This window comes from Neomonachus schauinslandi, chromosome 3 (genome assembly GCF_002201575.2).
Source record: "Neomonachus schauinslandi chromosome 3, ASM220157v2, whole genome shotgun sequence".
Lineage (NCBI taxonomy): Eukaryota > Metazoa > Chordata > Mammalia > Carnivora > Phocidae > Neomonachus > Neomonachus schauinslandi.
The window spans coordinates 90476022-90487119 of record NC_058405.1 but is presented as its reverse complement, the minus strand read 5'-3'; the positions used below and the strand labels follow the sequence as shown (position 1 = coordinate 90487119).

The following is an 11098-nucleotide window of genomic DNA, read 5'->3' as shown; positions in this document are numbered from 1 at the left end:
GAGAGGCAGAGGGAGAGGGAGAAGCAGGCTCCCTGCTGAGCAGGGAGCCCGACACGGGACTTGATCCCAGGACCCTGGGATCTTGACATGAGCTGAAGGCAGACAGACGCTTAACCGACGGAGCCACCCAGGCATCCCCATACTGGACATATTCTAGGTCAGGTACCATTCTAGAGGTAAAATATGCTCTTTCTACACTTGAAACAAATTCTCATTTACATTTTATATCAGGACACATAGTCCAGTACCTCATTATTAAAGATTTAACAAATACTGGAGGAAAAAATGTTCCATGGCAATGGGCATTTTTAATAAATCTGGATTAGCTAAACGAAAACACATTTCAAGGGTATTAGAAACTTTAAAATAGTTGAGAAGCAAAAAAACCTACTATTTTACTTCAAGACACCCAAGTCCTTACAATGGAATATTACTGAGCCATAAAAAAGAACAAAATCTGGCCATCTGCAACATGCATGGAGAGGAGTATTATGCTAAGCGAAATGTCGGTCAAGAGAAAGACAAATACCACATGATTTCACTCATTTTTGTAATTTAAGAAACAAATGAGCAAAGAAAAAAAAAGAGGCAAACCAGTGGTTACCAGGGGGAGGCGGCGAGGTGATGGGAGTAAGTGATGGGGATTAAGGAGGGCACTTGTGATAAGCACCAGGTGCTGTATGGAAATACTGAATCACTGTATTGTACACCTGAAACTAATATAACACTGTATGTTAACTACACTGGAATTTAAATAAAAACTTAAAAAAAAAAGACATCTAAGTCCCACCTGCATACGAATGAATTACAGAAAAAGTTTATTTGCTGGTCACTGATTTCTTGAAATACAATTCCACATCCATGATAGACACAAAACGACGGTTATTAAATCTTGCTCACTCACCAAAACCTAACTTAACATGGTGAAAGTGATCACATATACTTCTCTCTCTGCATATTACATAACTTCCAGTTTCAAGCACACGATGTTGAATGCCCTTATGGGTTAAAGTTGCACACCTAATAAACCATGTAGGTAGTCAAGCAAGATTTTATTTTATTTGATGGTAACAACGAAAGCTGCAATAAATGGTGACTTTCCTATCCAGGCAGAGTAACTAAAGACAGCTATGACATCTGCAAAGAAAACTAGAGACCAGGACAAAGAGGTAGCGTTCGCCTGACTCCTGTAGGCGAGGCACCTGCGCGTCTCAGCAAGGGCAGCTAAGCCAGCTGCAACCGCTTTCCGTGCTGACTTGAACTGAGTTTGTCCTCCAAGAATCTTGTCAATGGTTGCACTCCACTGCATCTAGTTACATATAAAGAATTAGCCCTCACACTAAAATCACATTTTTCAGAATCACTGATTGCTTTTTCTTCGTCTTTTTTTTCTCGAACGTGTAGGTGTTTGAGTCTCTTGTGTTTCTTCTTTTACACCAGGTACGGGTTGTTTGAAAACTATTTCCTTATCTTGATCATCAACGTTCATTTTAGCCACTTCAGATTTTCGTTTCTCCAAAAATGTTGGCGTACAAACTGGTGTGGGGCCCTGGATTTAACAAATAAAAGATTATAATACAGAAATATAGATAGGTTTCAGGAATGAGTTTAACTCTCCTCTCCCCCAATACCACCTGCCCTGTATTTTTATAAGCTGCCCTGTGTTATTTTAGGCTTGTTTACCCTTTTCGGTGATGCAGCTGCACATAATATGCTCCATTATAGGCTATTAGGTAGAAAACTAGACTTACATTTATAAATATAGTGGCTTCATTTCTCCCTACTGACTTAGTCACTGAAAGGTAAACAGTGCAATAAACTCACAATAACTTTTGCTAACCTCACTGTATCTGCTAAATCACCAGTAAGGATTTACCAAAACAATCACAAGGTGAAATCTGAAATTTTAGTAAAGTGACAGCAGCACGAACTGCTTTTCCTTTTTTAAAAAATCTTTATTGGAGCGCCTGGGTGGCTCAGTTAAGCATCTGCCTTCAGCTCAGGTCATGATCCCAGGGTTCTGGGATCGAGCCCAACATCAGGCTTCCTGCTCAGTGTGGGGGTCTGCTTTTCCCTCTCCCTCTGCCCCTCCCCACAACTTGTGTTCTCTCTCTCAAATAAATAAAATCTTTTAAAAAAATTACTCATTTATTTTAAAAGTAATCTCTATATCCAACATGGGGCTCAAACTCATGACCCTGAGATTAAGAGTCGCACACTCCACCAACTAAGCCAGCCAGGTGCCCCTGCTCTTCCTCTTTCAATCATTTCTAAAATACCTCACTTCCAGAATATTGAAGACAATTTTACCTGGCTATCCACAGTCTTCTCAGGAGTGGTAGGAGTACGTGAAGCCTTTTTCTTCTTCTTTTTCTTTGATAAGACCTTCAATAAATTTTAAGGGACTTCATCAGTCTGCATATTTATCAGCAATAGTAGTCCTGAATATATTTCCCCATTTATCTTTCCCTACTACCTGGCATGTGATACGACAAATAGATACAAATAAATAAAATTTTACCTGGCTATTTGTAGATTTCTGAAGCCCAGTATTTGAAGCATTTCTTTTTTCCTTTTTATGTAAAATCTTAAATAAACATAAAGAAATAAACTGGTAGTCTCACATACTTAGTTTTAACTTACCACTAGAGCCTTGCACATATTAGCAGTAAATCGTCCCCAAATGACACAGCCATTTCAATTTAAAAAGCAAAACTCACGATCTTAAGGACAAAACTGGAAGAGGGGCCTCCAACTAAGGAAGGGCCACAGGCTGTAGAGGTTGAAGTGGGGCCAAAACCTGGAGCTGGCCACACAGAAAGTGAATCAGAAATGTGAACTGAAGACTGTGAAAAGGCAGGCCCCGGTCTGGCCAAATTCAGGATTAGATCATGAAGCAGGGCTGCGTTCGACAAAGCAGCAAATGGGCTACCGGAGAGGCATTTCTCGCATGCCTGTTTTCAAGCTTCACTGTCCCAGCTCCCCCGTGGTTCCCATGGATACCAGGGCCTGTTCTTTTAACACCTACTGAGAAAGAGTGTGTTTGGGATTTGGGCAAAAAATTAACAACCAGAAACTGGGCCCAGGGAGGGTAACTCAGTCTTCCAGTTGCTGGATAACCAACTGAGCCACCCAGGCACCCCGAGCTAATCCCTTTCAAGAGTTTCCTCTTCTGTATGATGGGAGATAATAGGATCTGCTGTAACAAACTTTTAGAAAAGGACCTACAATGCAGGGGTGCCTGGGTAGCTCAGGTGGTTAAGTATCTGCCTTCAGCTCAGGTCATGATCTTGGGGTCCTGAAATTGAGTCCCATGTCGGGCTCCCTGCTCAGCAGGGCGTCTGCTTCTCCCCCGCTACCCCACAACTTGTGTGCACCCTCTAATAATAAATAAATAAATAAAATCTTTAGGGGGAAAAAAAAGAACCTACAACGCAATGTTTCAAAAATTTAGGTAAAGCCTAGCACATGATAAACACCGGGCTGGACACCTGATGTATAAAACCCACATTGTAACTAATGAGGTACAAAGTCCACCCCCAAGAAAAAATACAAAAAACATTTTGTGAAGGCATATTTACCAGTGAAGGAAAATCATAATCAATTCCTTTTTTAGCTAATTTCTTCCTGAGTAATTTTTCCTTCTTTTTAAATCGCTCCTCCATCTGTAGCTTTTGAAGAAGGGTCCGATTCTGATTATACCGTTTCACTGCTGGATATGATGGCTTTTTAAATGGAACATGCCACTCTCTAAAAAGTTCTTCATGTACTTTTTCGGGTGGTATAAAATGACCTATATTTAAAAGAAAGAAGTTTTCTACCAAGTGGGAGGGAGAAGATTTCAAGGTTTCCACCAGTGTCATTCCCACATCATAATCAAGATGACATCTCCCATTTACATGGAGAAAACAAAACAATAAAGTAGGAACCTAAATGAAAGGCACACAGCCAACAATTATTAAATAGCTCTGGATTAAATGCTAAGAACTGTTCCAGGAGCTAAAAATATGTAAGTGAACAAGATGAGTCGTATAAAGGAATGTCTTGGTGGCGTCAAGTCTTTGGGGTTCCTGAAGCTACCAGGATCTCAGGCTGTGCGACCTGCTGTAGCACAAGGAATCACTTTCCACCTCATCTCCTCTGCGTCTCTCTCCAGGTCTCAGCCAGCTTACCGCTTATCTCCAGCTCTCTACTTAAGGGCCCTTTTCGGGTTTGGAAGAACACTGGGACCATATGCAAGGCAGGCCAAAACCCTTGGCATCAACCCTCAACCAAGGAAGGATAGGGAGTTGACAGATAGATACCCTAGCTCCCTTGCCTGTCAGTCGGAATAATTCTGTCTTCCCGTGTTACCCGGCAGAACGGAACCCAGCGGCCTGAGAAGTAATGTGCTTGCTAACACACCCTCAATGACTTCCTTCTCTCACTTCTCTACTCCCTACCAGTATTTTCCTGGGCTCACCTCCCATATACACTACTTCCATTCAAAAAAATAAAGACAATGTGGCTAATCTTCCATCTGAACTCATATCAGAGTTCAGAACTTTTTCTGTGATCTTTCAAAGTCAGGCACAGCACAGCACTGATCCTACCCATGTGGTCCCCTAACATATTTTATATTTGGTCCATCTCCTCTTGGAAAGAGCCATGCTTTTTATGTGTGAAATGAACCCATGACCTCATGAGGCCACTGGGATTCTCTCTCACAGCAACAGGAACCGAGAGAGAGAGCGACACTACTTGGGCAGCTCATCAGCTACGTGAACAGATGTGTGTGGCTTGGGCACTTGGTATGGTCACACTCCCCCTCAGCACAGAAAAGCCAAAGTTAACTCTGCCTCCGGAGGCACAGAGCTCCAGACAGGGATGCTCTGGGAATGCAAAGTGGGCAGCTCCACTTTCTGCAGGATGAACTGATCTGGTGTTGTCTCCCCTCTACTCCTTATGGTTTCTCCTGTGAACGAGCTGCAGCCAATGTCATTTAGACGGACTCTCAAACGGGATTTCTTGCCTTTAATGTTATCCTATCTAGAATCTATTTGTGGCTTCCCACTGCCCTCAGGATATATTCTAAACTCCCAGATTTTTAAGGCCTTCAGTAACCTGACCTCCTCTCATCTCTTGCTATTCTCCTGACATTCCTTCACAGGCACGTAAGTACTGTTAGTCACCTCGGTTTGCACTTGCTGTCCCATCAAGCCAGGGATGGTAATTCCTTTTCCCTGGCTCACTCCTACCTAACCTTCAGGTTTCAACTTAAATGATACTTCCTCTGGGAAGCCTTCTGTATCCCATTAGGGATGGGTCAGCTGCTCTTCCAATGTAGTAACTTGTCTCAATGCTTAGCATAAAAACAGCTCTCACTCTGGAAGATTTTAAAATTCCAGCTGGAATCTGTCTAGAAAATGCACTCATATCCTTGCACTTAAATACTTAAGAGAATCATCCCAGAGATGAAGTGGTACATCCAAGTAGCTAAGCAATTTGTATTTCACGACACAGTCAACCACCAGCAGCAGGCATGCACCACGCAATCCCACCGGTAAGAAAAAAGCACTTACACTTTAAGAGTCTTTCACCAAAAAGGTAGTTGTTCATTGTATCAGCAACTATCTTGGCAACATCTTCAGATGCAAACTCCACAAAGGCATAGCCTTTACTATTTCCAGTCTGCAATGGAAAACCCGACAACAAAAAGTAGAATGATTAAATTCTAACTGGTCATGAAAGTCCTAAAATGCCATTAATTTAAATAATGTAAATTAGGCCCATTATCGAATAACATTACAACACCTTTAACTCTAACTTCAATGCACAGGGCAGGGACTGTTATGGGAAGAGATAAGATCTGGAGTGCCTGGCTGGCTCAGTCAATAGAGCGTGCAACTCTTGATCTCGGGATTGTGAGTCTGAGCTCCACACTGGGTGCAGAGATTACATGAAAATGAAATATATTAGAGGGGCACCTGGGTGGCTCAGTTGGTTAAGCGACTGCCTTTGGCTCAGGTCATGATCCTGGAGTCCCGGGATCGAGTCCCGCATCGGGCTCCCTGCTCAGCGGGGAACCTGCTTCTCCCTCTGACCCTCCCCCATCTCGTGCTCTCTCTCTCATTCTCTCTCTCAAATAAATAAATAAAATCTTAAAATAAAAAAAAAAAAGAAAGAAATATATTAGAAAGAAAAGATCCAAAATAGTCGCAACATGCCCCTGATTTTGAGGTATTCCTAGAATTTTTATTACATGACAAATACATGGCTACTGCAGCTGGAATTTACCACATTTAGGAAATCTGGTTAAGGCCCACAGTCCTTTATTCATTACCAATTTCATTGATAGTCACTTTATTCATGTATTAACAATGCCCGGTGGATAGTGTGATGTTTTGCAAAGAATGCAGATAATCTAACTCTCACTTTATACCTAAGAACTGGGAAGAAACTAACTCCTCAGTATTGCCAAGCTAATCAATAAAATAGTGTGTTCATTTTCATGTTTACTAATGACTGATCATCTTCCTAACTGATGGTAAAGGGATGCTGCCAACATCTTATGAAATGCACATCCCAGGTTCCTGCCCTCAGCACCACAATATAAAGTGAATTTTCTCACCTGTCTTAGTAACAAGAGCATGGGTTTTAGCGTCCAAATGCCCAGGTTTGGATCCCAGCTGTGACAGGTAAGTAACATTAAACCTCAGTTTTTCATTCTATTAAATGGGGACAAAATAACCACTCTCACAGGGTTGCTATGAAGAAATAATTCCTAAGTGCTCCACACAAAGTCTGTCAAGGATGCAAATGTTCCTGTAGGGTGGCAGAATATGCCATCCCCAAATATGCTACGTTGGCATAAGGATTATTTTGAGCTGAAAGCAACTGGGAAGTAGTAGATAACAAAAAGCCCTTCACCCCCCTCCATTGCCTAAAAGCAGGACATAAATTTACGAGAACCTAGGAGGGTAGAAAAAAACAAATCTTTCTGCCCTTACAGTTCTAATTATTAGGAACAACAGGAATATTTCACAATTTTGCATTAAGCATATCTTTGGATATGGATCAAAATTGGTGATACAATTATGGAAATAGGAAACCACTCCATGACCAGGAGGCTCATTTCTAGCACCAGCAATGCCACTAACTAGCACCTTGGACATGCCCATTGTTTAGTTATCTGCCACAAGAGGATCCTGGTAAAAATTTGTATGTCCAAAAATTCTTTATAATCCTATCTCTTAATAGGGAGGGGAAAGACGGTGTAGTGGAAGAGACACGTTGCGATATTCAACTTACTGTACCACATTATCAACTCATATAAGCCTTCTGAAAAGGGATTTGAAAATACGCGTCAAGTGGCTAAAACAAAGAAACAAAAAACCAAAACTAAAAAAGCCAGGACCGCCTGCTGGCTCAGTTGATAGAGCATGTGACTCTCGATCTCAGGAATTTTGAGTCTGAGCCCCACGTTGGGTGTGGAGATTAAAAAAAAAAAGAAGCCAAACACTTTTACCTATTTTACCTAGTAATCCCAGAATGTTGGATGGAAATACTGAGCAAACAGTCAAAATTGGGGTGAGTGGGGGGAAAATGGCACCTTTATTATGCAACAACAATGCTGGAAATGCTAAATTTTAGTGCATCTCCTGAAGGAGCAAGCTTTCTATAAGACAACTGATCTGAACTCTTCAAAACAAAAAAGTGTATGTTCTAGAGGACAAGTAGAAAGATGAAGCTAATGTGTCAGGAGGTTAATAACAAGTAAATCCAGGTGAGGGGCAGGGATGTTCATCACACTATTATTTCTACCTGCCTGTAGGCTTGAACATTTTCAAAATATAAAACTGAGGAAAACAATGACTATATTGCAATCTGGGAAAACATTTACAAAGTAATACCCCAGAAAATGCCGAAAAAAGTTTTCAGAAAAGAAAACAATAAGGGCAAAACATATGAACAGGCAATTCATAGAAGAATTCATAGAAGATGGAGTTCTAATGGCCAACACACACATAATGATACTAAATGTCACAGAGTAAGGCAGATACAAAAACCATGAGCATTCTATACTCAGTGACTCTGATGATATTCTGTAAAGCAGGAGTTTTCAAACTCAGAATGTGACCTTTAAGAAGGCGACACAATCAACTTAGGGGGTCAGAAAAGCATTAAAAAAAAAACTGAATAGGAAGGGTAAGTATTGCCTCACATGACTTATTTCAATTATGTTTACGTACGTGTGTGTGTGCGTGCGCACAGGCTTGTGCTGTAAAACTTATTTCTTATAGTGGGTCCAAAGTCTGAAAAATACTATTCTAGAAAAATATGCCTACACTCATGCAAAGAATGTTCCTAGCAGTTGCACCTGTAACACAGAAAAATTGTAAAAACAAAAACACAAAACCAAAACCCTAATATGCAATAAGTTGGATAAACTTAATATATTCAAGCAAAGGAACACAGTGATGACAATGAATGCACTAGAGTTTCACGGATAAAGTTCTAAACAGATTGTTAATGAAAAAATTGAGTTAAAGAATGACAAAATACAGACTTAAATATACAATGTATATTCATTCATACATGAACACGTAGTAAAAATTTAAAAACACAGAGTAATGAAAAGCACTGGATTCATGAATAGTAATTTCCTGGACATGGGGAGAAAAGGAAGACGATTGGGAAGGGTACAAAAGGGACCTCAAGTCTACCTATAATTTATTTCTTAAAGAACAAAGATCTGAAACAAATAATGAGATCAAGTTGATATTTGATAAAAGTGAATGGCGGATTACCAAATAGCCACTAAATACTCTAGCAGACTTTAGGATGTTTAATAATATCTCACCCACATAATTAGCAACCATTATAAATAGGCAAATGGAAAAACAAGGGGAGGAATACAGACAAAATGTTATTTTGGTTAGGATGGAAGAGATACTAGGGCATTTTTAATTTAAAATCCTCTTTAATGCTAACATGTTGCTTTGACAACATAACTTAATATCTGTGATTTTATGGCAACTAGCATATGATGGATGCATACCCTATCCCCTCACATATCAAATCAAATATAAAATTTAACTTTGATAAAATGTGGAAAAATTGTATCAAGAAAAAACAGATTCCAACAGTGAGAGGTCTACGGTTACAACCAAAAGTGGATATGTGCAGGGAAGAAAATAAAGTGGCCACTCCTCTATTTCAGAAACAAACCATACAAACTTTTTCTTTATTAGGAGGTAGGTACAATATAACAACATTTATAAAGGGCTTACTGTATCAGTTTGTTCTAAGAACTCTACATTTGGTACCTTGTTTAATCTTTGATTGTATTCTCCTAGGAGGTGGATGGTATTTTATTCGTATTTTACAGACTAGAAAACCGAAACATAGGGAAATTATATAAATTGTCCAAGGTCACACAACTAGTGACCCATACAGCTAGGGCTCAAACCTAGGTGGTTTGGCTTTAATGCCCTTATTCTTAACTACTCACCACACAAACCTTTGCTATTATAGGGATGCCTGTGCCAGAGGCTGATAAAAGATACTTGCTCCTCAAACAGAAGTTCATGTATACCTACCTGGCTTAGTAGCCACAGAGTAAGTATGAATCACTTATCAGGATTATCAATTTAACGTGAGCATTTGGGGCAATTTTAATAGTAAAACAAACATTTACAGTAACACTGACTTTGCTCTTTTCACAGTTTCAGGTTCTAAATCTTACCCACCCCCCTTTCTAAAATGAACTGTGACAAACAATAATATATGAACACACTCTGTAAACTATCAAAACTTACATACTTGTAAGGAACAAAGCAATCTAATCTTACCCTTTTACTTCTGGACAGTCTGAATCTTGTAACAGTGCCAAACTGGGAGAAATATGCCCGGATCTGGGTTTCATAAAGTGCTGGAGGTAAGTGGCCCACATAGATTACTCCAGGAGTCAGTTTTTCTTTCTCCTGTCGCTGAAGACATACAGACCAGGTAAATGCAAATTTTAATTAAAGAAAAAAAAAAATCACACTGCAACAAAACCTGCAAAACCCTTCTCTCTCAGTCCAAGACAAAAGATCAAAAACCTGCCCTGTATTTCCATTTACAGAATAGTAACTGAAAAATTCGGTGTTTAACCTCTGACCTCCCAGGACGACAACGGTCAAGTGGTGGATTGTCTTAGCCTGTACTGCAGCACCCGGCACCCTGTAAATGCTCAATAACTACACGCTGAATCAGTGGATAAGCAAGTAAATCTTTGAAAACATCGATTTAAATCTTCTGGCCCAACTCCACATAAACGTACCCTTCAACTTTGCTTGCAGATCACCGTTGACTCACACCCACCTAACCGAACAATTTCGAGACACTGCCCTTCACAATGCCCACCAACCAACCTCTCAGCACCCCAGTCATCATACCCTTACCTTCCATAACAAGCACTTTTGACTTTTCCAAACGTGTATTTTATGCTAAAAAACAAGGCAAATATAAATTGATGACAGAGGCCCTAGTCAGTAAATGGAACTCGGCAAACCTTGTCTTTTAAGAACTCCAAAATCACCAACCAGGCGAACAAACCTCCCAAATTCGGGGGCAAAGCGGAGGAGTGGCAGCTCTAACCTGAGGATGATTTGCGGTGTAAGAGTCCATTCCCAACAGCGGGCCCTCCTCTTGCATCACCCGGTTACCTCCCCCGTATTTCCATAGGAGGACCCTAAGGCCTACACGGCCAGACCCCATCTCCCAATCAGCATAACCCTCTCGGGCTCAGAAAGACCCTGGCCTTCAAGCTCGTGAGGTCTGCGGCCCACCCGGGGAGACGCTGGAAATGGCACAGGTGTGAGGAGGGCGAGACGTGCCAGGGCAGGGAACCGCACGCCGACCCGTCTGCCCCCTCCTTTCTCAGTCGGACCCGCGGTGGCTGCTCACCTGGGTTGCGCGCCGGCGGGCCTGCGCCACCTCCTTCTGAAATTTGGCCTCTTCCTGCGGGTTCAGCGACAGGAACGGCTTAGCCGGACCAGCAAAGACCGCCATGGCGACGACTTCCAAGCCGAAAAGCTCCACGCGGCGCCGCCGGAAACGGCCCGCTCTCAGC

The 11098-nt window shown here is 41.3% G+C and overlaps 1 protein-coding gene across 2 annotated transcripts; it reads right to left on the bottom strand.

Annotated features, from left to right (window-relative positions):
- Nucleotides 1-749: 749 nt before the first annotated feature.
- Nucleotides 750-11098, bottom strand: NIFK (nucleolar protein interacting with the FHA domain of MKI67). 2 transcript variants are annotated; one of them, XM_044913257.1, is made up of 7 exons: nt 10933-11098; nt 9834-9971; nt 5562-5670; nt 3581-3793; nt 2522-2592; nt 2311-2385; nt 750-1549 (listed from the first exon to the last, which is right to left on the bottom strand). In XM_044913257.1, exons 1-7 carry the CDS (start codon nt 11035-11037, stop codon nt 1361-1363), a joined length of 900 nt encoding a protein of 299 aa, XP_044769192.1. In that variant the 5' UTR covers nt 11038-11098; the 3' UTR covers nt 750-1360. The 2 variants fall into 2 exon arrangements, with proteins under 2 accessions (XP_044769192.1, XP_021551492.1); XM_021695817.1 differs by having other exon boundaries at nt 2522-2587; nt 3582-3793.

Excerpts from the sequence above, each read along its gene's own strand:
- NIFK (XM_044913257.1), bottom strand. The coding sequence starts at position 11,037 with ATGGCGGTCTTTGCTGGTCCGGCTAAGCCGTTCCTGTCGCTGAACCCG. Across the intron at positions 9,972-10,932 it reads CCCGCCGGCGCGCAACCCAG|CGACAGGAGAAAGAAAAACT; the intron begins GTGAGCAGCCAC and ends GTATGTCTTCAG. Across the intron at positions 2,593-3,580 it reads TTATGATTTTCCTTCACTGG|TTAAGATTTTACATAAAAAG; the intron begins TAAATATGCCTT and ends CTTTATGTTTAT.